The sequence below is a fragment of the Seriola dumerili genome, unplaced genomic scaffold, assembly GCF_002260705.1.
Source record: "Seriola dumerili isolate Sdu_G_001 unplaced genomic scaffold, Sdu_1.0 BDQW01000278.1, whole genome shotgun sequence".
NCBI classification, from domain to species: domain Eukaryota; kingdom Metazoa; phylum Chordata; class Actinopteri; order Carangiformes; family Carangidae; genus Seriola; species Seriola dumerili.
Genome location: NW_019174533.1, coordinates 869,082 through 890,794, shown reverse-complemented (window position 1 = coordinate 890,794; position 21,713 = coordinate 869,082). Strand labels below are relative to the sequence as shown.

Below are 21,713 nucleotides of genomic sequence, written 5' to 3'. Positions count from 1 at the left end.
AGATCTAGGTGCTTTAGGTGAAAAGCTAAGGACAGGATTTCCAAGAGAAAAATTAACTGATGGTGGAGTTTAATTTTCTTGTACTGGGGACAGACCCAGTTTCAAAAGGTATAACATGGTGCTATTTTCTGTGGGTGTATTCAAATGACAGAGTAAGGCAGTGGAAGAAGTATGAGCGTGAAAGCAGGGTTGTGTCATTTACAGTATCTAAAGTACAAGAGTGGAACAGAGCATGGGTTAATAGTAGGGCCAGAGTCTTTTTTTTTTTTTTTTTTTTTTTTTTTTTGGTCGGCGCTGAGACCAGAAACAGTGGAGCTGCCTAGATCTACATGTCAGCCCCCTCCCTCCCCTTGCTGAATGCCGTGAAGCCAAGCTTTACAGACAGTGAGCAGTCCAACCCAGACCCATGCACAGCAACAAAAAGCTACGTCCCTTTGCACACAGTTTAAGGCGCTGTGCTCTGAATAAGCCATACTGTAGATTTCTAGGGATTCGGGATTTGTGCACAGGCCTGCTTCTGTGTGGGAAGAGTAGCTTTTCTATGCTGTGACACACATCATGTTATGCAATCTATCACTCAGGTGTAATGGGCCAACGTCTACGGCGCACAGCTCGGCTCGTTGGTGCAGTCATTGTGGCTGTGGTTACTGTCCACGTCCCTCTTCCTCAGCTCTCTGCCTGCCTTGTGCTGCTGACTGCTGCTGCTGCTGCTGCTGCTGTGGCTGTGGCCGTGGTGAGCTGGCGACGAAGGCCGCTGCTTGCCGTGCTCCTGGTGGTGCCCGTGATTCTGGTGATGGCCGTGAGCGTGCTCTCTGGCGCCACCGTGAGACTCCATGTCGTCCCCGTCGGCGAATCCCACCCCCCTCTTGGTATCGTCCGCGGCCTCGAAGTTGTTGTTGTGGTTGCCGTCGATGATGTCGCTCTCTGGCACCACCTGCAGGTAGGCCCTGACGCGGTGGTGGCGGGCACCTGCGTCATCACTGAAGTCAATGACGCGGCATTCGTAGGTGCCCTCGTCAGAAGGCTTGACTCGGGAGAGGCGGAGTTTATGGGAGATGTTGCTCCCTACAACCTTTACGACCTGGCAAAGAGAGAGAAGAAATGATGGTGAAATTGTAAAAGAACATCAAACTCTCTCTACAAGCTTGCGTAACTTTGCTGAACAGCAGCAACTTTGGCCGCAACAGGATAATGATTAGCCTAATGCTAAAAGGTAGTAGCACAGGTAAAGTTAAGTGAACTGGAGTGAACTACACAGTAACATTAGTTATACAGCAATATTGTTTTTAGTTAGTTAGTTAGTTAGTTCACAGATAGCAAAATAAAACGTCTGTCCCAACATGTCTGGGTCCTTGGCCCGAGTCTGGCCCATATACGTTTACATCTGGGCAGAATCTGGCTATTATTCTCTGGTATTGTCTAACAAGATTTTCTGTGTCCAGATGTGGAAGTAGCGTTTGACAAACATGGGCCAGATTTGGGCCGTGGAACCAGGTGTAAACTGGGCCATAAGAAAAACAAGCATGTGTCCCGAGTATGGGCCAGATTAATTTTGATACCTTGGTTAGTTTGTAAGTCAGTTAGCTAACATTAGCCAACATTAGCCGCCATAAGCGAAAAACTGTATTGGCAAAGGTGTATTGAATTAAGGAAGGTTGTATTTTATTATGGATTCAACTTTTTATTTGGAGGAGGAAGAATGTGCTGTTTTCCTCTTTTGAAATTACACTGCTCTAGCTGCATTGACGTACTGCAGGAACATGAATAACACTCATAACCATTAAATCATCAACTGAATTGCTGTTTATCCAACAATTCACACGTTGGTACCAACATTGGTTTTACTGTCATCTACTGTTAATGTGCATTTGGCTTTTGCTCATAGTGTATAACGATCAAGTATACATATGTAAATATAAGTATAATTAAAAAAAAACATCATTGATGGTATCTGTCTTTTTCTTGCTATATATCATTCACTATTTCCTTCTGGCTCTTCCTTCATTTCCTCATTGTACTTGTCCTTTATTGTATATGTAGCTGAAAACGACCCTTTAAAATGAAATACCTGCAGAATCACAGCAGATGCACAAGAGTGAAAAAAAAAAAAAAAAAATCCATTTCCCCCTTAACACACACAAACACTTACTGGTACTATCTCACAGATGCTCAGTCAGTCGAGCCGTCTGGCCATGAAACTGGTGAGTGGTAATGAAAGCAGGAAGTGCACTCGCTGAGGATATATGCTTTTGTTACTGTCTTTCTAAGAGTTAGATGAGAAGACTGACTCCACTCTCATGTCTGTCTGTTCAGTAGGAAGCTACAGCATGGAGGCGGTTAGCTTAGAGTAGCATAACAACAACCAGCCCAGCTCTGTGCAAAGTTTAAAGAAAATATCAGCAACTCTGTAACTCACAACATAACATGTTATATCTTGTTTGTTTACTCTGTACAAAAAAACAAAGTATACATATATATGTGGTTTCAGTTGCCAGGATGATTTTTAGTGACTTTCTTTCATCTGTCTTTTCGTCACGTGAGGTTGCCAGGCAAACAACGGGAACTCAAATCAGTGCTTCCAGCCAAGAAAACTGTTTCACACATAATCTCCTGTAAATCCACAACTTGTTTTGTTTTGTTCAAGTTAAACAAATGAGATATAACGTGTTAATTTATGAGCTTTACAGGAGCTGGTAGGTTTCTCTTGGAGAGAGCCAGAATAGCTGTTTTCCTGTTTCCAGTCTCTATGCTAAGCTAAGCTAAGCTAACCATCTCCTGGCTCCAGCTAAATATTTGCTTTACTTTTGGCTAAATCTGACACACTGACATTATCAATGTGTCAGATTTAGCCAAAAGGCTCATTTTTACTTCCAGTCCCTGGAGGCAGTTTGATGTTGAACATTGAAAGAAAACAAACAGGACAAGACAAAAAGCAGACAAAACACCATCAGAGCACAGACTGTACACATCAGACTGGTATCAATCTTCTCATCTTACTCTCAGCAAAAAAGGAAATAAGCATATATTTCCAAAAATGTAAAACTAATGCTTTAATTCTTCCCCTGTATGTAAAGTCAGTCATCTGGTTGCAGATCATAAATTAAGTTTTTCGGTGTTTAAAAGGGAAAATAACATATATGAAGATAGATACTGTACATGAAGTGATGCAAAGAAAGAATGAAAGCTCTAGGTGTGATGCTGAAATCACCATTGTAGCCTGGATACACTCCTCCACAGCTAGCGCCTCCTCCCAACCAATCACTCACACAAACTCTGACAAAGGTGCTGTTTAACAAATTCTATTTGTGGCCTTGAAAGCATGAAGCGACTACATCTAGAAGGCAAAAGCTTCAAGCAAGTTCAGGGAGCAACTCTCAAGTCTGGGGACATCATGAGACGTGACGCATCGAGATATAAATACGACTTCATTTATCACCCACCTTCCTCCCTGTGACGCCAGCAGACATTGGATTGTGTGTATGTGTGTGAACCCCCGCATGTGTGACTGTGACTGTATGAAAAAGCTTAACACCTTCTGTAGCACTGTGTCGGCTTTGTGTCGGCACATGTGTGAATGTTTGCCATGTTTTCGTTTGACTATATGGATGTGGGCCAACATCCATTATGTACAGAAAGCTAATAATGATTTTCCAGCTGTACAGCCTGCAGTGCTCGACTCCACCCACACAAACAAACACACACACACACATAAAGACTCACACTCAGTCACCCAAACCACAGCTGGTGCTTTCATTACAGCGAATCAGCAGAAGCTAGCCTGGTGGGAGAAAGAAGAGAGGCTTCATGTTTTTTGTTTTGTGTTTTCGTGTTTGTCTCTTCACACACAAACACCAATGTATCTGTAACAGTATTTGTAACAGTATCTTTAGATATCTAATATCTTCAACTTTATATTTACAGTAGGTGTTGTTGCTCATTTCTGTAATTGTGAAGTCAGTGGAGGGAGATTCAGCAGGAGGAATAGGCTGGTGTGGAGATAATGTGCAGTACTTCCTACTCTCAACTCACTTCTGCAGTTAATTAAGGACAGAGTCCAATTTTTTGAGTCACTATATGTTTGTGCTTCCTCAGTAAAAGGCCCTCCCTGCTTATTGTGGGAAACGCCTGGATGGATACCAGAGGAGATATAAAAAGTTCTGCTGACTTCCCAGCCCCCCCCTTCTCTGTTTATTATTATTGGGATTTGGTGTTGCAGTCATAAAGATGCAGGAGCGTTTATGAGAATCTGAATATGATGCACTTTGCCCCCCCCCCCCCAAGTGGGACACTTAACCACCCACGAGTGCCAGCGCTGTCTGCTCTTTGGCTGACAATGTGATTTTTACAAAACGCATCACGGATGAAGTGAATATGTTGCCATGTCTCTCATCATTCGCTGCACCGAGAGCTTCGCTGAGCGAGAATCAGATCCTTGTGTGTAACACAGCATGAGTGCAACGTCTGCAGATGATCCAGAACAAGACATTTAAATGTAATCATGAGGGTTTTGTGTCTCATTTCATCATATAATACCAAGGCAAACATAAGGCTTCTCTCGAACAATGGAAGCAGATAGATGTTAACTCACACTTATCTTTGTGGCATCCTTCGGCAACTCCTCCTCAGGAGCCACCTAGGAAAACAAACAAAAGACAAACAGGAGAATTAAATCTTAATCCTTTTAGACATTCTGTATTTCTTATGATTGCTGTTTATCTTTTCTATTTGAGTGCATTACATTCGTATTTTTCAGATTGACATTGAATCAAATAACTGATAAAGGTCCCCTATAGTGCATCGATCACCCAGCTCTGCATCTCTACACCAGGGAGCCAGACATTGTAAACATTTGGAGCTTATGAAGATGTTTTCTGAATTTGTTTGTGTTGTGTGTATTTGCATGTGTCTTTCTTAAGTTGCAGTGTGTTGAGCTCTCGGTGCCAATGTAATAACTGGTGGAAGGGTAAGGAACACAAGGGTCAGACTGCAGCTACATATTATATTGAAATAAAAACAAAAGTCAATAGTATCCCTCACTGCACACAGCAGCAGTTTACTCCACAGCTATGGTAAATAGTTTACTAACCAAAGGAGTCCGTCGGTTAACTGTGGACAACTAACAGTTAGTGTAATAATTTCATTATTCACCTTTATTTCCTTGCCTTATCACAAAAGACCGTACATATCTTTTAAGCCAAAGACCTGTTATGAACCTACTTCATTGGTCGTCCAGGGCTGTCTGTCCGTCCAGTCCAGATGGTTCCTGATGTACCACCACTGGATCTCCAGTGAATACGAGGGCGTTCCCGCCCCTCTGAAGGAGCAGGCCATCTCCACATCCTGACCTCTGTGGGCGGTCATATCGTGAGGCACCTCTGTGAACATGGCTTCAAAGACACAGAAGGAGACACGATTAATATTAAAAGGCTTTTCACTTGATGACTTTCAGTGCAGTTAGAAAAGAAAAAGTCTAAAGATTTGAGGTGGCCACATAAAGTTTTTTAAATAAACCAATATCAGCTTTGAAAAGTTTCAAAAAATTCAGTATTGAAATTCATTGTTTGTCCCAACAATTTGACTTTTCATAAGGAGGGAAACCCTCTGAGGCAACATCATAGATCAAGGCTATGATGCAGCTTCAGAGGATTTTACATGTGGACCAACAGAAATAGTTTTAGCAGCTCCTTAACACAAAATAAGACAGACTGCCTCATGAACTAAAAGTGTTGCTGGGGCTTAAACTGCAGTAGAAAACATTCAATGATAAGTCAAGTAATGTATCATACAACAGTTAAATAATTTTTACACAAAAGCCTTAATTTACTTCAGCAGTGAGTGATTAATCAGACTGACAGTGTGTAATGACTGAATATTCACTGAAACAATATTACAGCAGCCCTAACGCTGAGTTTATCAATCACAGAGAAAAAAAGGTGAGCTCTTTCTCGGTTGGATTTTCAAGATGCAGTGTCACATTATTGCTGTCTGTGATGGTGAGAATGATGAAAGCGATCAGGCAAAGAGTTTACTTGCAAAAAAAAAGTCAGGGATTTGAGCAAAGTGTAAAATTAAAGTAAATTGAAGTAAAAAAAAAAGTGTGTAGATAATTCATTACTGAGGAGGAGATATATTAGGTCCTACAATTATATATTAATTAAATATTAAACACAATGCACAGAACATATAGCAGAAGTGTTGAAAGGAGGTTGCTGTTTACTCCCACTTTTAGTTTTTAGAGTAAAATTTAGGGAATTTTGAATCGATCTGAATTGAAATTTGGTTCGATGCGAACCATCAGTTGCATTTTTAAAGAGGGAAAGTTACATTTACTGGACATAGTTTTACCTGGAAATTTAAAAAAATAACTTGTTACATAGAGAATAAATGTACAAATTTGCAATGTTCGTCGACACAGAGGGTCTGGTAAATACATCACCTGACTTAAACCAATGAAAAATAGAAGGTGTAAATAATGAAACACGGGATGAAACTTCATCATTTGTTCAGTTACCACAAAACTGGACATGTTGTTCATCACAGGTTCTTTACTTTAATGGAGAATACATGAATATATTTTAGCCTACCATTAATCTGCTCCACTATTTGTTACTGTTAAGTTGCTTTGGTAGAACTTGCACTGTGAACTTCTGCATTATAAAACACATTCTCACAGCGGTGTTTACACTTCGCCAGTAAGTGATGAAGTCGGAAAACTTGGACTTAACATGTTGACGAGGAGCATCCACACACAACATCTACACGTCTCATTAGAGGAGGAGGCTCAGCTTGAGCTCCTGGACTTCATGTCTTTACAGGATCCAGTGTCTGAACTGGGACACATCTGTAGTGACAATTTGTGCCAACTATACTGGCCCGACAGTGGAAGAGTCGTCAGGCTTGGAAAGGCTCAAGCCGGATGGTAAATGTCAGTAATCTTTTTGTGGAGAGGCCTACTGTTATACAAATCGCATTACAGTACCATGAGTACACAGAATTTTTTTTTGGAATCCCTAAATTTGGCAACTGGTGAGTGAGCCCTGTGGGAACAAATCCTCTAACTTGAAAAACTTCTACTCCCTTTTCCTTTTCATATCTTCCTGCCACATAACAGGCAGCTTTTCATCATCCACATCAAACCACAGACTCAAATGAAAGTGAGCTGTTTCTCTTGACTGGAGCTTGGCAGGTCAGCCTTTCATAGTAGAAGACAGCTTTTTAGGAATGAGACTGCCAATCATTTTTCACACATGAAGGGAGACTATGTGACTTAGCTAAACAAGTAGATATTACAGAATGATGGTTTCCTTATTTTGTGAGTATGAAAGTTTATTTTTGACCAAATAGTGGTTTAAAAAAAAAAAAAAAAATTCTTACTTCAAGGTCCACTTTCTGGCTTTTTCCTCTCTGGAGATTTAAAGCTTTCAACTATATCTCACAGTCTTCCTCAGCAAAATGACCCAGAGCTCAAAGCTTTTTTGAGAGCACCAGAAAGAGATGTGGTTGAAAGCTCAGCAGAAAGCTAATAAGTAGACCTTGAGTTAAGATTTATGTTTTCACAAAGCCACTGAAACTTTTTATGACTTAGTGCTAACTAGAACTGACTAAGCAGCATCTGCATGGTGTTTGCTAACATGAGCGAACATCAGCCACCCTGAGCTACTGGTCATACCAGACCAACATGGGCCCTAGTAGCAAAACTATAGAGAGTATTAAATTAGGCAAAGGTGTGTTTTATTGCTGAACATTTTTCATTTTGTGACAAATTGTGTTTCAATTTGTAAATTTTAATATCATACAATAAAATGTCATTAAAAACTAATTGAAAATAATTCCTTCAGTCATTCATAAAGTCATTCAGTCATCCACACCACTGATTTTAAAGATGCCCGCATCCCATGGTTTCCTTAGTAAATTACATAGTATTTGCCTTCCCTCACTCTTGTCACGGCTTTAGAGCCAACAACAACTACAGGAAGAGATCAGTACACAAAGAATTAATTAGCAAAAGCCACTTCTTCACATTTACTGGCTCCATAAACCACTCATGAAAAAAAAGTTACATTCTCAATAGTGTGAATGTCACAATATTTTCCTTTTCTCATTATGGGAATTCCCCATCAAACAACTAGATCAGGTTGCGTTTTCCCTCTTGGGAAAATCCTGTGTTACAGATGAGGAGTTTTGCTCCATCACATGGTCTCCTGGTTCGTTTAATTAAAATCTAATTATTAATGTAGCTCTGTAACTCTGAGCTTTTCCCCGACAGAAAATTGACACTTGAGAGGTTTGTCTGTGTTTTTAATTACTGAGCTATTCAAAAGCAAACTTTAAAATTTCTGAACTTTTGTGCCCCCGCTCATAGATTTGTCTGGCTTATTCAGTCAATAAGAACGAGTCAAACCTGTGCCAACTTAGTGCCGATTTCCATCTGGGCTCATAGATTAACCTCAGCTGTTCAACCAGTGATGGTGTGCTATAGATCTGTCTTGTATTACAAGAGCAGTGTGAGCCTCGAGTCATACATCCCTCTTGTACATTGATCTGGAAATCTGCTTGTATTTTTCATTTGTGAAACCTGAAACACACCAGGTATCGATTTGACATTACACAGCCGGAGCCAGCAACAATGCCCACAGCCACTCTCTTGTAGATAATATTTAAAGCTGGGACATAAAAACTGCTGCGTAAGAGATAGAGCCTCTGAAGTTGCTCTCAGCAATCATAATCTGTCTTTTCCCACTTAGCTGCAAAGCTCACAACCCAAAATCCATGCACATTTTTTTTCTGGCCCAGCACTTCCCATACTTGAAGGAGGAAAAGGTGAGAATCATCGCAGTCCATTATAATGTAGTGGATATCATGTTCATCTAACAAAATCAAAGCAGCAGGTGCTAATCTGATCACATGGGACCTGTCTCTCAGTCTGTCTCTTGCACTTAAACATTTCTTCCTTAAATACAATCACTTCCACCAGAGTGCGAATTATACAATGAAAATCAGGGGGGTCACAGGGAAAGCAGTACAGTGCCTCAGTGAACTGAAGTCTTACAATCCTTACAGTATCTGGCTTGATTAATTAAAGCTGTCAAAACGTATCTCTAGAACCAAAGGTCGTAGGTTTGGTCTCAACACAGTTTATTAATATATAAGATATAAATTTATTTTGAGGAATGCCCATATCCAAAGTAATATATGTAAATGTGTTGAATTTCCATATATGAAATCTATGTACATATGCAGTAAAAGCATATACTATGTATTAAAATATAACCTATATATGTAAAATTACATATGAAACCTGTAGAATTTCAATGCTGTCATAATATAATAAAACATAAAAACGTCAAAAAATGTCACAATATACTAAGGTATGAAACATCATAGTATAGAAAGGCAAAAAAAATTATAAAAATTAAAAAAAAAAACATCATAGTATATTAAGGCATGAAAATGTTCAGAAAAGTCATATTATAGTATGTCATAAAAATGTCAAAAAATGTCATATTATAGTAAGGCACAAAACATCATAGTATTTCAAGAATAAAAATGTCATGGTGTAATAAGCATAAAATGACATATTATGGTAAGGAATAAAAATGTCAAAAAACGTCATAGTATAATAAGGCATAAAACGACATAGTTTAATAAGGCATATAAACACGACAAAACATCATAGTATACTAAGACATAAAAATGTCAAACAACATCACAGTATGGTACAACATAAAAATGTGCAAAAAACGTCATAGTATGGTATTGCACAAAACATCATAATGTATTGAGGCATAAAAGTGTCATAGTATAGTAAGTCATAGAAACATCAAAAAGCGTGATAGTATAGTATGGCATAATAAAATTACAAAACCAGTTAGTATACTATAGCATAAAAATGTGAATAAATGTCATAGTATAGTATGGCATAAGAATGTAAAAAAACATCATATTATAGTAAGACATAAAAATGTTAAAAAAAATTGATAATATGCTATGGCACAACCACGTCAAAAGCTGTCATAGTACAGTATGGCATGAAAACGTCAAAAAATGTTATAGTATAGCAAGGAAAAAAAATTTCATACTGTAGTATGGCATAAAAATGTCGAAAAACGTCATAGTATAGTATGCCATATAATTATTGAAAAAATTCATAGTGTTATATGGATTGACATATCCTAGTATAGTATCGTATAAAAATATAAAAAAACATCATAGTATAGTATAGCATAAAATTGTCAAAAAAAGTCATAGTATAGTATGGATTCAAACGTAATAGTATAGTATGGTATAAAAATATCGAAAAACTTCATAGTATAGTAAGGCATAAAAATGTCAAAAAAAAACATCATAGTATAGTATGGCATAAAATTATGAAAAAAATTCATAGTACTTTATGGATTGAAATGTCATAGTATATTATGATATAAAAATGTCGAAAAACGTCATAGTATAGTAAGGCATAAAAATGTCAAAAAAACGTCATAGTATAGTATGGCATAAAATTATGAAAAAAATTCATAATATTGTATGGCTTGAAATGGCATAGTACAGTATGGTATGAAAATATAAAAAAATGTCATAGTATAATATTGCATAAAAATGTAAAAAAAACGTCATAGTATAGTATGGCATAAAAGTGTCAGAAAATATCAAATTAAAGTATGGCATAAAATGATCAAAAAAATTCATAGTATTGTGTGGATTGAAATGTCATAGTATAGTATGGTATAAAAATATAAAAAAAGAAAAAACACGTGCATTGGTATAAAGTATAGTGTCATAAAAAATGTGCACAAAAACGTCACAGTAATAGTATGTTGCAGTAAATTGTCAAAAAAGTCATAAGTATTGGTATGGCAGTAAAAATTGTCAAAAAAAAAAACCTAATAGTAATTGTATGGATTGAAATGTCATAGTATACATGGACAAACTAAAATGATGAAACAAAATGTCATAGTATAGTATTGCATAAGAAATGTAAAAAAAAACATCAATAGTAGATGACGTATTGGCATACAAAATGTGGAAAAACAATCATTAGTAAACGTATCGCCATAAAATGTGGGAAAAACATGCAATAGTATTATGAGAAGCTTGTATGGGCCATAAGATTATGATAAAAAATTCGATAATATTGGTGTGGATTGAAGATGGTCATAGGTAAGGGTTGGGTATGAGTGTTATGATATATAAAAAAAGGTCAGTGGTATAGGTAAGGAGTCAACGATAAAAGAGTGTTGAAAGAGAAAAAACACGTCATAGTAGTAGGTAATGTAGCAATAAAATTGTGCGAAATAAAAGTCATAGTATAGAGTTCTGAGATTCATACGTAAATAAGTATAGGTAATTGGGGTGTATAAGGTGAAAATTCCAACTCAATAAGGTATAATAGTACTAGCGCATAAAAATGTCAAAAAAAACAACATAATTATACTGAAATGACATTTCAATCCATAAAATTACTATGAATTTCATTCCATCTATAATTTGTTAACTATGATGGTGCTTTGGCTGTGCATAATTAGCATACCTAACTATTGATGTTTTTTTGAGCATTTTTTATGCCGTAACCTACATACTTATGTAAGACGTTTTCGGACGATTTTCTGATACCGATAGCTATACTACTATTAGTCGTGTGAATCCATACTATAGCGCATGAACTTTTATTTGACAATTTTGTATGCTATATCCTATATGATGTGGACCGATTTATTTTTACTTTTATGAGTATACTATATACAAATGACCTTTTTCTTTATATATTTTTATATACCATACTATAGCTTATGACATGTTCAATCCACACAATATTATGAATTTTTTTTCATAATTTTTATGCCATACTTGATAGCTATGATGTTTTTTCACATTTTTATGCCATACTATATTCTGATGATGTTTTCCACATTTTTATGCATACTATACTATGATTGTTTTTTTTACATTTTTATGCAATACTATACTATGACATTTTTTCATATTTTCATGCAATGCTATTACTATGACAATTTCAATCCATACAATACTATGATGTTTTTTTGACAATTTTATGCACTACAATACTATGACTTTTTTTGACAAGTCTGTTTATGCCATACTATACTGTGACGTTTTTTTGACAATTTTTAATTGATATACTATACAATGACGTTTTTTTTATATTTCATTATACCATACTATACTATGACATTTCAATCCACACAATACTATGAATTTTTTTGATCATTTTCTATGCCATACTTTAATTTGATATTTTCTGACACTTTTATTGCCATACTATACTATGACGTTTTTTTACATTTTTATGCAATATGTATACCGTATGACATTTTTTTATATTTTCATAAACCATACTGTACTATGCCATTTCAAGCCATACTACATATTATGATTTTTTTCATACATTTTATGCCATACTATACTATGACGTGTTTTTTGACATTTTTATGCCTTACTATACTATGACGTTTTTCGACATTTTTATATCATAATATTATATGACATTACAATCCATAAAGTACTATGAATTTTTTTCATAATTTTATGCCATACTATACTATGAGTGTTTTTTTTTGACGGCATTATTTTTTTTTGTGCCGTTACATACTCATGAAGTATTTTCACATTTTTATACCCATACTATACTATTACGTTTGAATCCATACGTAACTATGACCTTTTTTGACAATTTTATGCCTATAGATCTATACTATGATGTTTTTTGTATATTTTTATACCGATAACTATACTAGGATATGTCAATCCACTATAACACTATGAATTTTTCAATAATTTGATGCGCATTACTATACTATGACGTTTTTCGACATTTTTATGCCATAATACGTATGAAAATGTAGGATTTTTTTTCCTTGCTATACTATAAACATTTTTGACGTTTTCATGCCATACCTGTACTGTGACAGCTTTTGACGTGGTTTGTCCATAGCATATTATCAATTTTTTCGACATTTTATCTCTTACTATAAATATGTAGGTACGTTTTCTTTACATTCTTATGCCATACTATACTATGACATTTATTCAACATTTTTATGCTATAGATTATACACTAACTGGTTTTTGTAATTTTATTACCATACTAACTATCACGCTTTTGATGTTTCTATAACTTACTATACTGATGACACTTGTATGCTCAATAGCATTATGATGTTGTTTGGTGCGAATGACCATACTATGTAACGTGTTTGTTGCACATTCTTTATGTTGTACGCATACTGTGATGTTTGTTTTGGACATTTTTTAGGTCGCTTAGTATGAGCTAGTGATGTTTATGTCGGTTAGTATGCCTTATTAAACTAATGTCGTTTTATGCCGTTATTATAACGTAAATGTAACTTGTTTGGTGACCAGTTTTATTCCTTACATAGATATGTCATTTTATGCTTATTAACGATCCGATGCACATTTATAATATCTTGAAGCAAAAGACTACTGATGATGTTTTGTGCGCTTACCTAGATCAATTATGAACATCTTTTTTGACGTTCTGGTTTATGACACTACTATAATATGACTGTTCTGACATTGTTATGCTAACTTGCATACTATGATGTTTTTCTGTTTTGTTAAATTTTTAGTAAATATTTGGTGTCGTTATTCTGGCCGCCTGTTCTATACTATGGATCGTGTTGGTTCATACTTAGTATGCGCATATTCTTATGTGGTGCTATGGACACTTGGTTTTTAGACGTTTTGGTTTATGTGTTGTTTAGTATATGATATAGGACACGATTGGAAGCATTCTGAGCAGGTTTCATATGTATTTACGATATAATGGTTAATATTTAAAGTACCGTAGGTTTCATGAACTTTTTACATGCATAGGTGGTTAGCTCAGAAGATTGTTCATTAGTATGGAAGTATGTCAACGACATTATACAGTATAAGTTACGTTTGGATATGGGCATTCCTCAAAATATGAATTAGTATCGGTTATATTATTAGATAAGCTGTGTTTGAGACAAACCTGAACGACCATTTGTTCTGAGAGGAGTTAGAGGTGTTTTAGAACAGGCATTTAATTTAAAACAAGGCCGATAGTACGTGTGAAAGGATTCGTAAGTACTTCAGTTCTCACTGAAGGGGCCAGCTGGTAGCTGGCGTTCTCCCTGTGAACCCCACTGATATTTCCATTGATTACTTAGATTGCGCACTTCTGGTGGGAAGTGATTGTAGTTTAGGAAGAGAATGTGGTAAGTGCACAGAGACAGACTGAGAGACAGGTCCCATGTGAGTCAGATTAGCGCTGCTGCTTTGAATTATGCTTGAAGATGAACGATGATATATTGGTAAGTCCATGAGCAGGTTGAAGTTAAGATGGACTGAGGACGATGTATGACGTACGGCTTGTTTTCCTCATGTCGCAGAGTATGGAAGGTTGGCTGGCAGAAAAAATGTGCATAGGATTTTGGTTGTGAGCTTGTATGACAGCCTGAAGTAGGAGAAGAAGAGCTAGTTTGATGTGCTGAGAGCAACTTCAGAGCTGGACTATCTGTATCTTACCAGGTGTCAAGTGTGTATTGATGAGGCATCGGAGTTTTGTATGTCCCGAGCTTTAAATATTATCTACAATAGGATAGGAGTGAGCTGTTGGGCATTGTAGTGCGGTGAGCGGTGCTCCGTAGCTGGTGCCGGGTAATGTCGCAGAGGTCGAGTGACGGCCTCGGTGTTTTCCAGGTGTTGTTCACAAATCGGAAAAATTACAAGGCAGATTTCTCAGATTTGAATGTAGCAGTAAGAGGATGTTACTCGGGCTCACATCTGCCGCTGTTGTGAATACAGAGAGCAGATACTACATAGCACACCATCGAAGCTTGTGTTGAAGCAGGGATGCTGAGGTTAATGGTCTAGTGAGCCCAGATATGGAAATTCGCACTAAAGTCTGGGCAGCAGGTTTGACTCGTTCTTAATTGAACTGAATAAGCGTAGAGCAATATGTATGAGGCGGGGGCACTGAAGGAAGTTTAGATAATTGGTGCTAAAGTCGTTGACTTTATTGATAAATCATGCTCAAGGAGAAGTTAATAAACACACAGGACAAACCTCTCAAGTGTCTAATTTTCTGTCGGGGAAAAGGCTCCAGGAAGGTTACAAGCAGTACAATTAATAATTAGCAGTTTTAATTACGACGAACCAGAGGAACCTATGTGATGGAGCAAACTCCTCATGCTGTAACACAGATTTTCCCAAGAGGGAGAATACGCAACCTGAGTCTAGTTGGTTTGATGGGGAATTCCATAAGTGGAAAACATAGGAAGAGTATTGTGCAATTCACACTATGTGTAGACGAATGTTAGTCTTTTTTTTCATGAGTGGGTTTATGGAGAGCCAGGTAAATGTGAAGACTGGTGGCTTTTGCAATTAAGATCTGTTGGGTGGGTGTAGCTGGGATTCTGGTTCGGCGTGGGGTGAGTTTGTGTGTTTGGCGTGCTGAGAGGAGGGCGCGGGTGGACGAGGAGGGTGGAGGAAGGGGCGGAAGGGTGAGCTAGGTGGGTAGGGATGGGGGGTGGGGCTGAAGGGAAGGAGCGCGCGCGCCGCGAAGGGGGGGGGGGGGGGGGGGGGGGGGGGGTGGCGATGCGGGCGATCTGTGTAAGAGAGTCGATGGAGGGGGGGGTGGGGGTGGGGTGGGCGGGGGTGGTGTGGATGGATGAAAGTGACTTTGGAGTGAGGAGAGCTGAAAGGTGGAATTAGAGTTGTCAATTTTAGTTTTATAATGGACATTTTAGGTTGTAATGATGATTAAAGGATTTGAAGGCAAAATTGAGGAAAGCAGCGCAGTAGTTTGGGTCGACAAGAAGTGGTGATAAGAAAATTTTGTCAGGGCGTAATAAAGATCACTACCTTTACGCCTTAAATTTAATACTCGCTCTATGAGTGTTTGTCTACTAGGCCCATGTTTGGTCTGGGTATGACCAGTAGCTCAAGGGTGGCTGGATTGTGTCGCATCCAGTGTTGCAACCGGCCATGCAGCAGTGCTGTTAGATGAGTTCTAGGTTAGCCACGTGAAGTCATAGAAAAGTTGTCCAGTGAGCTTTGTCGAAAACATAAATCTGACTAAGGTCTAACTTATAGCTTTCTGCGAGGGTCTTTCAACCAAAACATCTCTTCTTTGGTGCTGCTCCAAAAGGCTTTGAGGCTCGGGGTCATTTGGTGAATGCTGATGGACGACGTGTGAGAATAGTATTTGAAAGCTTTAAATCTCCAGAGGGAGGAAAGAACCAGAAATGTGGACGCTTGAAGTAAGGAATTTTTTTTTTTGTTTTTTTTAAAAACCACTATTTTGGGCAAAGATCAAACTTTCATTATCGCCACAAAGATAACGGGAAACCAATCATTCTGTAATTGATCTATTGTTTAGCTAGTTCACACTGTCCCCTTCATGTGTGAAAAAATGATTGCAGTGCTCATTCCTAAAAAGCCTGTCTTCTACTATGAAAGGCGACCCTGCCAAGCCTCCTAGTCAAGAGAAACAGCTCACTTTCAGTTGTGGTAGTCTGTGGGTTTGATGTGGATGAATGAAAAGCTGCCTGTTATGTGGCAGGAAGAGTATGAAAAGGAAAAAGGGAGTAGAGAGTTTTTCAAGTTGAAGAGGATTGTGTTCCCACAGGGCTCACTCGACCAGTTTGCCAATATTAGGGAATTCCAAAAAAATAATTCTGTGTACTCAGTGGTACTGTAATGCCGATTTGTTATAGACGTAGGCCCTCTCACAAAAAGATTATCTGACATTTAACCATCCCGTTGAGCTTTATCCTAGCCTGACGACTCATTCCACTGTCGGCCAGTATAGTATGGCACGCAAATTGTCGACTCAGATGTGTCCAGTTGATCGACACTGGATCGCTGTAAAGACAATGAAGTCCAGGAGCTCAAGCTGAGCCTCCTCCTCTACATGAGACGTGAGATGTTGTGTGTGGATGCTGCCTCGTCAACTATGTTAAGTCCAAGTTTTTCCGACCTCATCACTTACTGGCGCAAGTGTTAAAACGGAGTCCGCTGTGAGATATGTTTTTATAAGTGCAGGAAATTTCACAGTGCAAGTTCTACCAAAGCATACTATACAGGTAACAAATAGTGGAGCAAGATTAAGTGGTAGGCTAAAATAATTCATGTATTCTCCATTAAAGTAAAGAACCTGTGATGAACAAGCAATGTCCAGTTTGTGGTAACTGAACAAATGAAGAAGTTTCATCCCGTGTTTCATTATTTAACCTTCTATTTTTCATTGGTTTAAAGTGCACGGTGATGTTAATTTACCAGACCCCTGTGTCGACGAAACATTGCAAATTTGTACATTGTATTCTCTATGTAACAGGTGTTATTTTTTAATTTCCAGGTAAAATATTCCAGTAAATGTAACTTTTCCGCTCTTTAAAAATGCAACTGATGTTCCGTCATCGACAAATTTCAATTCTAGATCGAGATAAAAATTCCTATAAAATCTTTCGAGCTAGCTAAAAACTAAAAAGTGGGAGTAAAACAGCACCTCCTTTCAACAACTTCCTGCATATAATGTTCTGTGCATTGTGTTTAATTTTAATTAATATATAATTGTAGGAACCTAATATATCTCCTCCTCAGTTAATGAATTAGTCTACACACTTTTTTTTTTTTACATTCATTTACTTTTAAATTTTAAACTTTGCCTCAAATCCCTGACTTTTTTTTTGCAAGTAAACTCTTGCTGATCCTTTCAATCAATTCTCACGCATCAGGACAAGCAAATTATGTGACATTCTCGCACCTATGAAATCCAACCGGTAGAAGAGCCAACCTTTGTTTTCCTCTGGTGATTGAATGTAGAAGCACAGCGTTAGAGCTGCGTGAAGGATTGTGGTTGTCAGTGAATATTCAGTACAATTATCACGAACTGTAGATCTGTATGATAGTAATCACGTCACTGCTGAAGTAAATTAGAGGTTTTTGTGTGAAAAGTTATTTATTAACGGTTTGTTAGATGAGATGATACATTACTTGATCTTTTATCATTGAATTGTGTTTCTACTGCAGGTTTAAGCCACGGCAGGCAACACTTTTAGTGTTCATGAGGCAGTCTGTCTGTATTTTGTTGTGTAAGGAGCTGCTAAACTATTTCTGTTGGTCACATGTAAAATTCTCTGAAGCTGGCATAAATAGCCTTTGATCTATGATGGTTGCCTCAGAGTGGTGTTTCCCATCCTTATGAAAGTCAAAATTTGTTTGGGACAAACAATGAATTTCATACTGAATTTTTGTGAAAACTTTTGTCAAAAGCTGATATTGGTTTTATTTTAAAAAATCTTTATGTGGCCACCTCAATCTTTAGACTTTTTCTTTTCTAACATGCACTGAAGTTCATCAAGTGAAAAGGCCTTTTAATTATTAATCGATGTCTCCTTGATGTGCTTTGAAGCCAATGTTCACTAGAGGTGCCTCACGATATGACCGCTCCACAGAGGGTCAGGATGTGAGGATGGCCTGCTCCTTCAGAGGGGCGAGGAACGCCCTGTGGATTTCACTTGGCAGGATCCAGTGGTGGTGACAGTCAGGAACCATCTGACTTGGACGGACAGCAGCCGGACGACCAATGAAGTAGAGTTCATAACAGGTCTTTGCTTAAAAGAATATGTACGGTCTTTTGTGATAGGCAAGGAAATAAAGGGTGAATAATGAAATTATCAGACTTAACTGTTAGTTGTCGCCAGTTTAACCGACGGACGTCCCTTTTTTGTTAGTTAAACTATTTACCAAGCTGTGGAGTCATAACTGCTGCCTGGTGGCAGTGAGGGATTACTATGTCGACTTTTGTTTTTATTTTCAATTATAAATATTAGCTGCCATCTGACCCTTGTGTTCCTTTACCCTTGCCACCATTTTACATTGGCACGAGAGCTCAACAGCAACTGCAATTAAGAAAGACACATGCAAATACACACAACACAACAAATTCAGAAACATCTTCATAAGCCTCCCAAATGTGTTTACAAATGTCTGGCTCCTGGTGTAGAGATGAGAGCTGGGTGATCGATGCACTATAGGGGACCTTTAATCAGTTATTTGAATTCAAATGTCATCTGAAAAATCATACGAAATGTAATTAGATCTCAAATAGAAAAATAAACAGCAATCGAGTAAGGAAATACATGAATGTCTAAAAGGATTAAAATTTAATTCTCCTGTTGCTTTTGTTTGTTTCCTAGGTGGCTCCTGAGGAGGAGTTGCCGAAGGATGCCACAAAGATAGTGTGAGTTTACATCTATCTGGCTTCCATTGTTTCGAGAGAAGCCTTATGTTTTGCCTTGGTATTTATATGATGAAATGAACCACATAAACCTCATGATTAACATTTTAAATGTCTTGTTCTTGGAAATCATCTGCAAGACGTTGCACTACATGCTGTGTGTACAAACACAAGGATCTGATTCTCGCTCAGCGAAGCTCTCGGTGCAGCGAGAAGAATAGATGACATGTGCAGACATTTTCACTCATCCGTGATGCGTTTTGTTAGTAATCAACATTTGTCAGCCAAAGAGCAACAGCGCTGGCACTCCGGGGGGTGGTTAAGTGTCCCACTTGGGGGGGGGGGGGGGGGGCAGAAGTGCATCATATGTCAGTATTCTCATAAAACGCTTCGTAATACCAAGAAGTCTTGCATGGCTTGCATCACCTGCATCTTTAAATGACTGCAACACCCAATCCCATAACTAATAAAGAGAGGGGGGGGCGGGGGGGGGCTGGGAAGTCAGCAGAACTTTTTATATCTCCTACTGGTATCCACCAGGCGTTTCCACAATAAGCAGGGGAGGGCCGTTTACTGAGGAAGCACAAACAATAGTAGTGGATCAAAAAATTGGACTCTGTCCTTAATTAACTGAGAAGTGAGTTGAAGTAGGAAGTACTGCACATGTAGTCTCCACACCACGCCTAATTCCTCCTGCTTGAATCTTCCTCCACCGGACTTCACAATTACAGAAAATGAGCAGACAAACCTACTGTAAATATAAAGTATGAAGATATTAGATATCTAAAGAAGTTTTACTGTTACAATATGTTACGAGATACATTGGTATTTGTGTGTGTAAGAGACAAACACGAAAAAAACAAAACATAAAAAACATGAAGCTCTCTTCTTTCCCCACCAGGCTAGCTTCCTGCGATTCGCTTGTAATGAAAGCACCATGCTGTGTTTGGGTTTGACCTGAGTGTGAGTCTTTAATGTGTGTGTGTGTTGTTTGTTTGTGTGGGTGAGCTCGAGCAAATGCAGGCTGTACAAGCTGGAAAGATCATTATTAGCTTTCGGTACATAATGGGATGTTTGCCCACATCCATTATAACGTCAAACGAAAACATGGCAAAAGCATTCACTACATGTGCCGGAACACAAAGCCGACACAGTGCTAGCGAGAAGGTTGGTTAAGGCTTTTTCCTATGACAGTCACAGTCATCACATGCGGGGGTTCAAGCACACATGACACACAATTCCAATGTCTGCTGGGCGTCACAGGGGAGGAAGGTGTGTGATTAAATGGAGTCGTATTTATGATCTCGATGCGTCACGTCGTCATGATTGTGCCCCAGAGCTTGGGAGAGTTCTCCCTGACACTTCTTGAAGCTTTGCCTTCTGAGATGTAGGTAGCGCGTTCATGCTTCAAGGCCAACAAAATAGAATTTGTTAAACAGCACCTTTGTCAGAGTTGGTGTTGTTTGAGGTGATGGTTGGGAGGAGGGGCGCTAGCTGTGGAGGAGTGTAGGATCAGGCTACAATGCGTGAATTCAGCATCGACACACAGAGGCTTTCATTCTTTCTTTGCATCAACTTCATGCTACAGTATGCTAACTTCATATAGTGTATTATTTTCCCTTTTAGAAAACACGAAAACCTTAATCTTATGATTTCTGAACCAGGATGACTGACTTACATACAGGGGAAGATTAGAAGCATTAGTTTAACATTTTTGGGAAATATATGCTTATTTTCCTTTTTTGCTGAGAGTAAAGATGAATAAGATTGATACCAAGTCTGATGTGTAACAGTCTGTGCTCTGATGGTGTTTTTGTCTGCCTTTTTGTCTTGTCTGTTTGTTTTCTTTCAATGTTCAAACATCAAAGGCTGCCTCCGAGGACTTGGAAGTAAAAATGGGAGCCTTTTGCTAAAATCTGACACATTGAGTGAATGTCAGTGTGTCAGATTTAGCCAAAGAAGTAAAGCAAATATTTAGCTGGAGCAAGGATGATGGTTTAGCTTTAGCTTAGCTTAGCATAGCAGACTGAAACAGGCAATAACAGCTATTCTGGCTCTCTCCAAGAGAAACCTACCAGCCCTGAAAGCTCAAAATCTACACACGATGTATAGTCTCAATTGTTTAACCTTGAACAAAGACAAAAACAAGTTGTGATTTACAGGAGAAGGTTTGTGTGTGAAAACAGTTTTCCTTGGCTGTAAAGCACTGATTTGAGTTCCCGTTGGTTTGCCTGGGCAACCTCAGCGTGACGAAAAAACAGATGAAAGAAAAGTGCAATAAAAAATCATCCTGGCAACTGAAACCAATATGTATATTGGGTATACGTGTGTTTTTTTGTACAGAGTAGGAACCACAAACAAGATATAGCACAGTTATGTTGTGGTTCAGAGTTCTGATTATTTTCCTTTAAACTTTGCACAGAGCTGGGCTGGATTGTTGTTATGCTACTCTAAGCTGAACCGCCTC

At 38.2% G+C, this 21,713-nt stretch overlaps 1 protein-coding gene across 1 annotated transcript in view; it reads right to left on the bottom strand.

Annotated features, from left to right (window-relative positions):
* Positions 1-274: 274 nt before the first annotated feature.
* The window catches only part of LOC111230691 (V-set and transmembrane domain-containing protein 2-like protein), a 68,890-nt gene continuing 47,451 nt past the window's right edge, over positions 275-21,713 (bottom strand). Inside the window, exons 2-4 of the mRNA XM_022757505.1 lie at positions 5,218-5,387; positions 4,589-4,633; positions 275-1,081 (exon numbers count right to left, since the gene is read on the bottom strand). Of these exons, the coding sequence (XP_022613226.1) occupies positions 599-1,081; positions 4,589-4,633; positions 5,218-5,387 (698 nt within the window). The 3' untranslated portion in view covers positions 275-598. The remainder of the gene's footprint in view (positions 1,082-4,588; positions 4,634-5,217; positions 5,388-21,713) is intronic.